Source organism: Schistocerca americana, chromosome 7 (assembly GCF_021461395.2).
Source record: "Schistocerca americana isolate TAMUIC-IGC-003095 chromosome 7, iqSchAmer2.1, whole genome shotgun sequence".
NCBI lineage: Eukaryota > Metazoa > Arthropoda > Insecta > Orthoptera > Acrididae > Schistocerca > Schistocerca americana.
In genome coordinates this window covers 518984036-518998033 of record NC_060125.1, presented here as the reverse complement: position 1 = coordinate 518998033, position 13998 = coordinate 518984036, and the positions used below count along the sequence as shown (strand labels likewise).

General features: G+C 42.2%; 1 protein-coding gene across 4 annotated transcripts in view; it reads right to left on the bottom strand.

Annotated features, from left to right (window-relative positions):
* The window catches only part of LOC124621896 (NADH-cytochrome b5 reductase 2), a 38868-nt gene extending 26564 nt beyond the window's left edge, over nucleotides 1-12304 (bottom strand). Inside the window, exons 1-2 of one of the 4 annotated variants that reach the window (XM_047147380.1) lie at nucleotides 12247-12304; nucleotides 5244-5335 (exon numbers count right to left, since the gene is read on the bottom strand). In XM_047147380.1, the coding sequence (XP_047003336.1) occupies nucleotides 5244-5261 (18 nt within the window). In that variant the 5' untranslated portion in view covers nucleotides 5262-5335; nucleotides 12247-12304. Of the gene's footprint in view, nucleotides 1-5243; nucleotides 5336-12087 lie in introns of all 4 variants that reach the window. The other 3 variants (XM_047147381.1, XM_047147379.1, XM_047147378.1) reach the window with 3 other exon arrangements.
* Between the last annotated feature and the right edge of the window lie 1694 nt (nucleotides 12305-13998).

Below are 13998 nucleotides of genomic sequence, written 5' to 3'. Positions count from 1 at the left end.
ACGCCAAACAGATGTCAGATGCCCATTTAAGGCGATGAGGAAGAGTGTGACACTTAGCACAGAACCCTGTGGGATACCATTCTCTTTAATCTGAGGGGTGCTGAGAAGTGCCAACTCTAACCCAGAAGAGCCAGTAAGATAAAAACTCGCGTATAAAAATCTGAAGGGGACCACGGAATCCCCAGTCACGGAGGGTAACTAAAACGTGATGGCACCAAGCCATGTCATACGCCTTATGTAGGTCAAAGAACACTGCGACAAGGTGCCGGCGGTGAGTAAAAGCCTGTCAGATGGCTGATTCCAATCTGAGTAAATGGTCAGTTGGATATCACCCTGCCCAGAAGCCACACTGATACGGTGACGAAAGGCCCCGAGATTCGAATACCCAACATAATCTGGATTTGACCATCCTTCCAAGCAGTTTACAAAGCACATTCGTAAGGCTAATGGGGCGGTAGCTGTCGGGAGACGATGTGATTTTCCCAGGCTTAAGGACAGGGATAACTATACTGTCTTGCCACTGTGATGGAAAAGCACCTGTGATCCAGATGTGATTGAAGGCCCTGAGGAGCTGTTGCCTCTGGGGAACGTCCAAGCGCTAAATCATCTGACTGATTGGGGTCTGGCCCTCTGTGTGTGTCTCGTGAAGAGTTAAGAGCCTGCACCAATTCCCATTAAGTGGAAAGAGGATTGTAGGGCTCAACGTGGTGCAGGATGAAATAGAGGGGCGTCTGTTCAACTCGGCGTTTTTGCTGCAAAAAGACAAGAAGATAGGAAGCAGACGACGATGCCATCACAAAGTGTATCTCACGGTGTTCTGCGAGGACCAATGGATCAGTGCACAGAGCTCCTTAGATATTCAGAACCTGGACAGTTGACTGTTGCTGGCGGCCCAGAACGTTATGGACCTTTGACCAAAACTGCGATAAAGAGGCATACGTCCCCAGGGAGGAAACATAGTGCTCCCAGCATTCCTTTTCATTCCACTTAATAATGTGATGAGCCTTAGCATGAATCTGGGAGGGATGTCGCTTAAATCGCTGCGGCGCCCATCAGCAGTTCTTTGCAGTGACTGCGACATCCTTGGTCCACCACAGTACCGGCCGATGACAAGGGTGACCTGCGGATAGGGGAACAGCAGTGCCAGCAGTATGAGGAAGAGCGGCAGAAATGCCTTGCATGACTACATTAATGGAATTCGAGAGGGAGGTGTCAAAGCGGACAGCAGACATGTATAAAGGCCAACTGGCCCTGTGGAATGCCCAACGTGAGAGCCTGTCTGCCTGGCAGCAGCAGCGGAAAGATAGTGTCACTAGGACGTGGTCACTGCCACAAAGGTCATCATGGGGTGCCCAAAGTAGGGAAGCCACGAAGGCAGGGGATGAGATCTCGAGATCAATAGCAGAGAAGGTGCCATGAGCAGGACTGAAGTGAGTTGGGGAACCATCGTTGGAGACACAAATTGAAGTGCGTGATAAGTTGGTCAATTAGGATACCCTGAGCCATCGATGTAACACTCCCCCACAGTGGATTGTGAGCATTGAAATCACCAAAAAGGAGAAACGGGGTGGGAGTTGCTGTGGCCTACCTGGAAGGAGGTAGACATTGCAAATGGTTATTGCCGGAGTCGTTTGCACTCTAACCACTATCACTTCCAAGGTGGTTCGTAGGGGGATCCAGTCACTAAGGACATCACAGAGAACCAAAGTGCAGAGCCCACCAGATGCTATTGCAGGGCCAGCCTGGTTGCGACAGAACACCCGATAACCACGTAAAGTGGGAGAGTGGTAGTCACGGAAATGCATTTCTTGGAGAACAAGACAGAACGCAGAATAAGAGGACACAAGACGTTGCAAATCCGGTACATGACGATACTAGCCGTTGCAGTTCACTAGATGTTCATGTGGCGCAAGTCCAAGGTAGGCGTGAAAGAGTCGAGGAGGAGGTCAGGTCACGTGGTCAGCAGTTGTCACCGACAAGGATGGGCTGACATCCATAAATGAGATGTCAGATTCAGGTTGCGAGAGGGGAGTTGGCACCTCTCGGCCCGCCGGAGATGCCTTCTCTTGGGATTTATGTTTCTTCTTCTTCTTCTCTTTCTGAGGTGTAGGACAGGACATGGGGGGTTCAGGCGTCTGCAAGATCGGGAACCGAAAGAGCGGGTGACCCTGCGGCCCACAGATGGAGCACCTCGTGGCCAAGTGGTGGTAAGAGGGTTCCCGGGAGGCAGCCCGATCACCGGCAGATGCCGAAGAAGGGGGCCACTTCTTCGACTGGGGTTGGGGGACGACTCCCTGAGGGGAGGTTGTGGGGGTGAGCCTCAGTGTAAGACAGGCGATCCAGGGCCACATATTCTTGTATCATCTTTTCTCTCTTGTAAGACGGACAATCCAGTGAGTGAGGGGAGTGGCAGTCAGTACAATTGACACACATAGATGGCAGAACACAAGGGGTTCCCTCATGGACAGGTTGACCACAGTCACAACACAAAGGGTCCACTGTACAGCAGGAAGACATATGCCCAAAACACAAGCACCGAAACCTCCGCATAGGTGGAGGTTGTACGGCTTCACGTCACATATGTAGCACATAACCTTGACCTTCTCTGGGAGGGTACCCCCCTCAAAAGCCAGGACGAAGGCGCCAATATTGGTGCAGTTGTCTTTGCAACCCTTCTGCACACATCAAACAAAATGAACGCCACGCTGCTCCAGGTTAGCCCAGAGTTCCTCATCAGTTTGCTGGGTGAGGTCCCTATGACAAATGACTCCCTGGACCATATTCAGAGATTGGTGAGGAGTGAGAGATACTGGGACTTTGCCAAGATGATCACAGGCACAAAGAGCTGCAGACTGGGTGGTAGAAGCAGCTTTGATCAACAGGGTGCCCGACCGCATCTTACTAATATACTCCACTTCACCAAACTTGTCCTTGATATTTTCCATGAGAAACAATGGCTTTGTGGCAGTGAATGTGTCCCCATCCGTCCTAGTACAGACGCAGCAACAGGGAAAAGGTTTCAGCCTAAGACAGCGAGCCTGGCCTTCCTCCCATGGGGTAGCCAGGGAAGGGAAGGCTGCCGGGTCATACGAGACTGCATTTAAGGATCCTTCACCATTCGAAGAGACGGCCATGTGAGAACGGCCAGATTTTTGCAGCTTGATACGCTTCATATACCAAGCATCTGCCCTGATACCACCCACCAACCAGGGGCTCTCCCCATGGGCGCCACGCAGCCACAGTAAGGGCCATCTGGCACGGCGGCCGTGGCTGGATGTTCCGATGCTCTAAGAAGACGAGCAACCACTCCTTGGCATACACGAGGAGGGAACAGCTCAGGTATCAGTAGTGTGAGCCCTGTGTTGTCAAGGGCCTCAGCCCCCATGGGTACACAACAGCCTCCACCACACAGACTGGCTACACATTCTGGTGACCTAGCAGGGTGGAAGGGAGCTACAGTGGGGAAGGGAGAGGAGAGAGGAATCCACACCGTAGATGCTAGGAAGGGAGTTCTTCCCCGTATGGCTCACACAAAAAACAGGCAATTTTGAAGTGGGGGTCAAACCTCAAGTGGGGACCGAAACGCCAGAAGGGTGAAAGGGTGGAAGAACCGGCAAAGGGAACAAAATTGAAACCAATACAGGAAACCTGGGGAATAGCCAGGTAGACATAAAGCAGAACACTGAGTGAGGGGAAAGAGGTGGCAACGGGGAAGGAGCAGGGATAGGGAGGGAAAGGGGCAGGGAGAAGGAAAAGCAGCTAAAGGAGCAAGTGTCTATGAGAGTGCAAGTCACTTGGTTTTGTTCTCCTTCGTACAACATGGCCAAGGACGAAAAGTATCTATGGTCATAATGATCTGCAGTGAACTGTGATTTGTCTGAGGAGACTGCTGGAGCCAAACCACAACTTCGGTTGTGTCATGATGCCAAATATCTGCCACGATGCCTCCTACTCCAAACAAGGACTCTCCTCATTGGTGCCACCCACTCATATCAAATACCATATGGCATGATCACCAGTGGCAGGAGTCCTGTTGCCCCCCAGATGGGAGGGACCTACTCATTAGCATAAGCAGACTACCAGCTACCACACTGGGTATTGACAACCTTCCCAGCACATTTTGTAAAATAACTTTGAAAGGATGGAGGTCAAATCCATATGTGGGAACCAAACGTTGGTTAACCAAAACATGCGGTGTAAAATAAAGCGAAAATGTGAGTAAAGCTATAAACTAAGTCCTACAAATAAGCTAGGCTGTCAGCTGGGAATTTGTCCCAGAGAAGAAGTCTAGGAAAGATATAGTCAAGAGTATAATTGCGGCAAAGGCTGGAGATGTGGGGAGGGGGGGACAGGAATCATGCTCACCATGCACATACTCGCAAAAGTGTTGTGACCCCCTGCAGGGGTAACTGCATTCAGTTGTGACCTATGTTCTGCCATGCCACCTCCTTGCCAAAATTACATGACTTATGCCAGTGTATGGTATGAGGAAGGAGACAGATTTATAAAATAAGAGATCTCCTGCCTGTTGACATGTATCAAATGATCACATATTGCTCTAGATGTTTGCCACACTAATCCAGTTGCTCACTGAAAATTTTTCATTAAATACTTACTCTACCAAAAACCAAAGATTTACTCATCCTTCCAGTAATGCCAGATTTCCTCTTATCTCTCTCATTAAATGGATACTGCAATATTAACTCTAATATCTGTCTCATAAACTATTGTTTTTACATATTTCAAATGTAACATTAACTTACAAGATTAAATTAAATACACACAGTGTAAACAATGCCTGTCAAGTACTTACATATTATTCACACAGGTGAAAGTGATTAATTCAAAAATCAAAGCATCTCAAACAGATACTTATCACAAAAAACTTTGCAACAAAATTGATTGATTAAAACTTGGCTGTCAACAGAACTGCTATTAACACTGTATATGTACACACACACACACACACACACACACACACACACACACACACACACACATTATTACATATCTGTGTATAAAATTTTACACCACACAGAGTTTGGTGTTAACAGAAGTACATTTCCTCCAACCAGTAATGTCACGGCGGATAGTTGCAAGCACATTTTTCAAATTTGCGAGCAGTCGGTGCAAAGCACTACACAGACAACATATACTGCATTCTAATCTCCCACAACCACAGAAAAAAAACCAACACAAACTGGCTAAACATGATTACATAGAGAGATTATCACAATCCATACCAGGTATTTGGATGGCATCTTGCAGACTAGAAGAAACTATATTAGTAGTGACTTGTAGTTCACAAGTCAAACCAACTATGCTGAAGTGCGTGCTGATAAAGAAAGAAACAAAACACCTAGTCAGTCAAGTATAAGAGTTTTAAGTAATTGGAATTACACTGCAAGTATAAGAAACAGAACAAAATTACTATTGTTTACCATTTTAAGAACATGATATGCAAACGACCCCAACACACTAATTAATTTGTCACATAAATCAGCAATTTCACTGTTTCTTGCATTTTTATCCCACTGTCTAATGACAAGAGCTCACTGAGCAGACAACATCCCTCAAGTCAGCTGAGAAGGGTTATAATGTTTCTTTAGTAATGTTTCGTATGCTTCTTTTCAATGCAAATCTACAATTTTTTCCAGATCCATCTTTTGTCTAGTACTGTAAGTTTTAGTCTAATGCTTGAACTGTGAAAAAGCATTGTGTTGCAAGGTAAAAGCTTCTCACATCAACTAATCTTTCTTTCCAGCCATAAAATCCACAAATTTGACAAAAGTGGAAACAAAACCACAAACATTAATGCAGAAACATAAAAGAAACGTACTCACCACCTGTATACTGTTGCTATAAACAACAATAAGAACATCACACACAATGGACTTTCTGCAATACTTTTTAAAATAGTGACTAGTAAATAACTGGATATGAGACTTCGTTTGTGAAAAAGTCAACAAATGACATAGCACAAGATGACTGCTGGTATAATTAGGTCTTCCTTTACTCATGTACTCCTCAATATCCATACTCACATATGAGAAGATCCTTTAATTCTAAAGCAGGAGTACTAAAACTCAAATTAAACTAAAGCAATTTTTATGAGGAACCACATGATGCAACCTGTAATGATTCGAGAGTTTCTGTGTAAATTCTGGAACCACTCAGCCCTCTACCATCTCGAACACGATACTCTGGATATGAGTGTGGGATGGTAGAATCCTACATACTGTGCGTCACATGTGTGTGTGTGTTTTTGGGGGGGGGGGGGGGGGGGGGGGGGGGGGGAACAAAGTAGACACCTGTACCTGTCGGGCAATCCATAGATGTTTTAGTGAGTGTGTAAAGAAAAACCATGAAGTTTATATGCAGCTCTGTGCTTATTGTGTCACTGACTATTGTTATTAAAACAAGAACAGTTTAAAAAAAAGTACTCTTGTTGACTCTTGACAACCTTGTTAAAGGCAAGACTCATTTTATGATTCATGTTAAGAAAGGTCATGGTATGCAAGCCAACTTTCTTTTAACTGTAACTCAATTTGTTTCTAACATCCGACAGTACGAGAGACTTACAGGAAATTACATGTTCATCTGGAAAGTGAAATTTTTATTGTGTACAGAGGTCAAATACATCGTTAGTTGAAAAGTAAAGTTGTATGTCTACTTTTGAAATAAGTAGAAAGAGTCTAAAAATTCCTGTACCTTGCGTTATTCGACAGAAGAAGTCAAGAGGGTTTCCAGCAGCCGGCTATTCAATAAAGAAGTGTGGCTGCAAATTCCAAGTAAGTCACCTTGTAAAGAAGTGGAAGGTGGTTTGGGGGAAAAAGCCGATATAACCCAGATCCACACGCACACTTAGAAACTACAATTAAAAATATATCCTCCTCTTAAACAGAACAAAAAAATTCTATCCGAACATTAAATACATAAATTATGAAATGAAGAAGATTCCTTTTGTTTTCAGCCTGTTTATGCATGAGTGAAAATTTAGTTTCTCAGCTTCTAATGAGGAACTTTTCAATCTACATCTAAATCTCTTGGAATATGCTAGCTGTATTTCATCTGTGGAATCATAGAATGGAAAGAAATGCCAATTATTTTGCATATATATCTATACTGATAGAGAGATCGATCTGTATATTTTGTGCAGTGCAACTTTCATGCACTTGAAAGAAACAATACATACATGCAATATTATTTTACCTTTTCCACTATTAGTTTCAGTAATACTAACACCATGTGGTGTGGCTTGCAAGGGTCATACTGTGAAGTATCACACACTGTACAAACCTTTAAGAAATTTATCTGTAAAACTGGCATACTCTGATGACAATATATGAGGTTGGTGACCTTTACAACAAGCACATCCATCACCATATATTCTGGATAAATGAATTTCACAGTGTACATTAATTGTATGTTGTTGTTGTGGTCTTCAGTCCAGAGACTGGTTTGATGCATCTCTCCATGCTACCCTATCCAGTGCAAGCTTCCTCATCTCTAAGATCCTTCTGAATCTGCTTAGTCTATTCACCTCTTGGTCTCCCTCTACAATTTTTACCCTCCACACTGCCCTCCAATACTAAATTGGTGATCCCTTGATGCCTCAGAACATGTCCAACCAACCGATCCCTTCTTCTAATCAAGTGCCACAAATTCCTCTTCTCCCCAATTCTATTCAGTACCTCCTCATTAGTTACATAATCTACCCATCTAATCTTCAGCATTCTTCTGTAGCACGACATTTTGAAAATTTCTATTCTCTTCTTGTCTAAACTATTTATCGTCCATGTTTCATGTTTCACTTCCGTACATGGCTACACTCCATACATATACTTTCAGAAATGACTTCCTGACACTTAAATCTATACTCAATATTAACAAATTTTTCTTCTTCAGAAACGCTTTCCTACCCATTGCCAGTCTACATTTTATATCCTCTCTACTTCGACCATCATCAGTTATTTTGCTCCCCAAATAGCAAAACTCCTTTACTACTTTAAGTGTCTCATTTCCTAATCTAATTCCCTCAGCATTATCTGATTTAATTCGATTACATTGAATTATCCTCATTTTGCTTTTGCTGATGCCCATCTTATACCCTTTCAAGACACTGCCCATTCCGTTCCATTGCTCTTCCAGGTCCTTTGCTGTCTGACAGAATTACAATGCCACCATCAAACCTCAACGTTTTTATTTGTTCTCCGTGGATTTTAATTCCTAAACTGAATTTTTCTTTTGTTTCCTTTACTGCTTGCTCAATATACAGATTGAATATCATCGGGGATAGGCTACAACCTTGTGTCCCTCCCTTCCCAAACACTGCTTCCCTTTCATGCCTCTTGACTCATAACCGGCATCTGGTTTCTGTACGAATTGTAAATAGCCTTTCGCTCCCTGTCAAAAGCTTTCTCTAAGTCTGCAAATGCTAGAAATGTAGGTTTGCCTTTTGTTAATCTATTTTCTAAGATAAGTTGTAGGATCAGTATTGCCTCACATGTTCCAACATTTCTACGGAATCCAAACTGATCTTCCCCATGTCGGCATCTGCCAGTTTCTCCATTCATCTGTAAAGAATTCATGTTAGTATTTTGCAGCCAAGACTTATTAAACTGATAGTTTGGTAATTTTCACACCTGTCAACACCTGCTTTCTTAGGGATTGGAATTATTATACTCTTCTTGAAGTCTGAGGGTATTTAGCCTGTCTCATACATCTTGCTCACCAGACAGTAGAGTTTTGTCATGGCTGGATCTCCCAAGGCCATCAGTAGTTCTAATTGAATGTCCTCCACTCTCAGGGCCTTGTTTCGACTTAGGTCTTTCATTGCACTGTCAAACTCTTCACACAGTATCATATCTCCCATTTCTTCTATCTTCCTTAATATGGCCCCGAAGTACATCGCCCTTGTATAGACCTTCTATATACTCCTTACACCTTTCTGCTTTCCCTACTTTGCTTAGTACGGGTTTTTATCTGAGCTCTTGATATTCTTAAGTATTTCTCTTTAATTTTCCTGTAGGCAGTATCTATCTAACCCCTAGTGATATATGACTCTACATCCTTACATTTGTCCTCTAGCCATCCCTGCTTAGCCATTTTGCACTTCCTGACGATCTCATTTTTGACACATTTGTATTCCTTTTTTCCTGCTTCATTTATTGCATTTCTAAATTTTCTCCTTGCATCAATCAAATTAAATATCTCTTCTGTTACCTAAGGATTTCTACTAGCCCTCATCTTTTTACCTACTTGATCCTCTGCTACCTTCACTATTTCATCCCTCAAAGCTACCCATTCTTCTTCTACTGTATTTCTTTCCCCCATTCTTGTCTATTGTTGCCTAACATTCACCCTGAAGCTCTCTACAACCTCTGGTTCTTTCAGTTTATCTAGGTCCCATCTCCTCAAATTCCCACCTTTTTGCAGTTTCTTCAGCTTTAATCTACAGTTCATAACCAATAGATTGTGGTCAGAGTCCACATCTGCCCCTGGAAATGTTTTACAATTTAAAACCTGGTTCCTGAATCACTCTCTTACCATTATATAATTTATCTGAGAGCTTCCAGTATCTCCAGGCTTCTTCCATGTATACAACCTTCTTTTATGATTCTTGAACCAAGTGTTAGCTATGATTAAGTTATGCTCTGTGCAAAATTCTACCAAGCGGCTTCCTCTTTCATTCCTTACCCCCATTCCATATTCACCTACTACTTTTCCTCCTCTTCCTTTTCCTACTATCGAATTCCAGTCCCCATGACTATTAAATTTTAGTCTCCCTTCACTATCTGAATAATTTCTTTTATCTCATCATATGTTTCTTCAATCTCCTTGTCATCTGCATAGCTAGTTGGCATACATACTTTTACTACTGTGGTAGGAGGGGGCTTCTTGTCTATCTTGGCTACAATGTGTTCACTATGGTGTTCATAGTAGCTTAACCGAGCTATTTTTTTATTCATTACTAAATCTACTCCTGCCTTACCCCTATTTGATTTTGTATTTATAACCATGTATTCACCTGACCAGAAGTGTTGTTCCTCCTGCCACCAAACTTCACTAATTCCCTCCATATCTAACTTTAATCTATCCATTTCCCTTTTTAAAATTTCCTAACCTACCTGCCTGATTAAGGGATCTGACATTCCACACTTTGACTCACAGTAGTTCTTTCTCCTAATAACGGCATCCTCCTGAATAGTCCCTGTCCAGAGATCCGAATGGGGGCACTATTTTACCTCTGCAATATTTTACCCAAGGAGGATGCCACCATCATTTAACCATATAGTAAAGCTGCATGCCCTCGGGAAAAATTACGGCTGCAGTTTACCCTTGCTATCAGCCATTCGCAGTACCAGCACAGCAAGGCCGTTTTGGTTAATATTGCAAGTCCAGATCAATCAAATCACCCAGACTGTTGCCCCTGCAATTACTGAAAAGGCTGCTGCCCCTCTTCAGAAACCACACGTTTGTCTGGCTTCTCAACAGATAACCCTCAATTGTGGTTGCACCTATGGTACGGATATCAGTATCACTGAGGCTTGTGATCCTCCCCACCTACGGCAAGGTCCATGGTTCATGGGGGTCGGGGGGGGGCATTGATTGTATACACCCTACTATAAGAAAAAAAAAAAGGATTAAACAAGGCACAGTTGAGATATTGCACCCCAAAAATAGCATAAAATTTGTGTGTAAGAAATTGTGGCCACAGATGCATGTATTTTTGTCTAGGTGCCCAATGTTAATAAAATTTGATCAACATATAGACATCATAGGTTGGAATACCCCTCTGAAGTTCTGGTATGATTGGTGCATATGAAAAGTAGCAGTGGTTGGTCAAACCCTGTCTCTCAGAATTTCTTAGACACTTTAGAGACTACTATCTATTTTTAGGTGTGGCTAAATCCCTATTTTTTGCCATGGTGTGATTCAGCCTAAAAAGTAGTCTATGTATATAAAAGCAAACAGTCAAATGTTGGCCAGAGCTTTTCAAAAGGCCTAACAACTTGGCACAGCTGCACTTTCGTACATGATGCGAAGGTGACTATCCTCTCTTTAAAAGCCCACAAAAACTCAACCTCCAAAGATACCAAACTGAAATTTGGTGAATAACCATCACACCAAATTTCATTAGATTTGGGGATGGCCAAGTGGGGGGCCTTGGTCCCCTTGATGTTGAACGACCCTTCTTGCTAAGGCAGGTCAGCCATCTGATTTAAATCTACTACTGGAAATGATCACTTTAAGGTACTGACTTACTGCAAAGACTATAAGAATAAATGGTGGTTACCCCCTTCCGCTCAATGCTTCAAAACTTAAAAGTTTCCATTTCAACTGCAAATTATACATCCCTTTGGAAAATTATTACCAAAAATCAAAACGACTTTGTTAACTGTACAAAAGTATTGCATTTCACTCGTAAAATCACTACCATTTTACGTGATTTCATTAAACATGTTTTAGGGCACACACAAGATTTTCTTGAAAATTGTAATGACAATCACACCCACACAACACAAACGTCAACACTTTTATACCCGTATTACAACGACCGAAAACGCCTCAACAATTAGAGACATGCAAATCTAATATTTTTATATATTTATTTGAACATGGGAGGAGTAAAATCAAACTGTAATCCATCTTTCTTAGGAAATTATTTATGGGCGGAAAAATTTCAGCAATACCGAAGGGTATAGTCTGAAACTATAGTTTGTGTTTTGCACCATTACCAGGACTCTAGCACAAACAGCAACGAAATTTTCATATCCTACTCAAACCATACACCGGTAAGATAGACCAGTAAGAAAACATGGTGGAACAGATTTCTCTCTCTGTGTCGGTCATCACCACTTGATGCAGTCGTCGCCATAAATTAAACAGTTTTAACGCCAGCACTTGCACGTTTCTCGTTAAATAAACATAACCGGGTATTTCTTACGGCAATTAACATATGGACTCAATGAAAATACAATAATAACGTAACGTTTTTTTTCGATTAATATGAGTACAACAGCGCAATGACAGATAAAGTGACGCCCCCTTGACAATAATACCCAAGTGAAAACTTCTGCATACCAACAACTCATCTGGTACATCTGCCATTATTACTACTACTGTAGCTTACTATGCAACTTTAAACCTGGACAGTCGCTACCTTACGGCAGACACTGTTTTTATCTCTTAAAAGTGAAACTCACTCCTTCTCTGAAGGTCACTTACACATACGTACTCTACCTTATCTAAGCTGTAATTTACTTTCAGGCGTCTTTTTTGGGGACTTGGGGAGATAATGGAGGGGGGTGTGCTTTGCTTTCTTTGGCCAAAGGCTTACGAAGTCAGAGATAAACAGTAGACCTACGCAGAAGTTAAAGAATGCTAACTTCCCATACTGCACTGTAAAATCTATGAAACTAGGGGGATACACAATTATAACAACAAATTTCACTAAAACTTGAAGCTCCACATTATTACTGAATTCTGTTTTTTTCGTATTCATACCATTTTCCCCTAGTATTTTTAGTTTGCTTCTTCAACAGTAGAGGGCATTGTCGACATCTGCCCCACACTAAAGTCCCGTCCACACGCAACGATCTGTCTGCGCAAATGTCTGCCCACATCACATCTGCACAGACATATCGTTACGTGTAGACAGAAGATCTGCACCAACCTGAGGTGTGTGCAAACCTGGAAAGTGGAGTTGGAGGTTTGAGCGAAACCTCTCAAATCTGTGGGTTCAAATCACATCTGCGCAGACAAGTTGGAGTGTGTGGACAGGAGATCGCCGCAAATCTGGCGCGAAACAGCTGTTTGCTCAGTCTAGTGTTTGTATTTGTGCGCACACATTAAAATGGCAGATACTCGTCAGTGTTCTCGAGATTTCGTAAGTGAATTCATTGAAATATATAGAAACCACCCTTGTTTGTGGAACATTAAAATAAAGAATATAGTGACCGAGACAAAACGACAGCAGCATACAATGCTCTAATTGAAAAATTGACGCCTCAGCAATCAGAGAAACAGTAATAAAAAAATAAATTCGTTGCGAACTGTTTACCGAAAAGAGTTACCCAAAGTTCAGAAATCTAGAAGATCTGGTGTAGGAGTACATCAAGTATAGCAGCCAACGTTATGGTATTTTGATCTGCTAGGCTTTCTTAGTGATCAAGAAACGCCAAGACCAAGCAGGAGTACAATTGAAGATGAAATTGGAGTGTCGATGTGCAAGGAAATGAAACACGAGATAATGTAAAACAATATATTTCACATATGTTTATCAAAAGTTTATTCAAAAGAATATATTTGTATGAAAACAAAATAGAAAATTATCTGCTATTATAAAAAGAACTCATCGTTTAAGACATCGTAAATAGCTTCACATATGTTGGGTATTATTTCATTCAACGCTTGTTTCGATATTGCAGTTGAAAATTCCAAATCCTTGTACCTCCTTCCTGTTGCTAGGAATCATAATGTTACCGCCAGCCGTTCATGAGGATAAATTGCCCTTCTCATACAAGTAATTTTTCTCATAATATGAGTGGTTCCAAGCTTTAAGAGATAATTATAAGTTTCGACATCCATCCGCAAATAATTTCGCCAGTCGTTAGGTTCGCCCTGCAACTCTCGCAGTAAATTTACGTGAGAAAACTACTTTCGCTTTAGCAGCCACTGTCTACACCATTTTGACCGCTTTCTCTGTGTCCTGCGGTTGGTGTGAATGTTTTTCGCAACACAAGTTGCGAACACAGACTACTACAGAACTTCCTCCATTTCTACATTTCACAATAACTGAATTAAATTTTTGACGTTTACGGGGAGCGTAGTCGCTTGCCACTGATATTTCTTTTCTACACCGACAGATGGCGGACGAGTAGTAGATTGGGGTTTGTGTCGTGTGAACACACCACATTTGCAGCGATCTTTTGCATGTACAGACATCTGCGCCGATGTCTGCGCAGACAGATCGTTGCGTGTGGACCGGGCTTA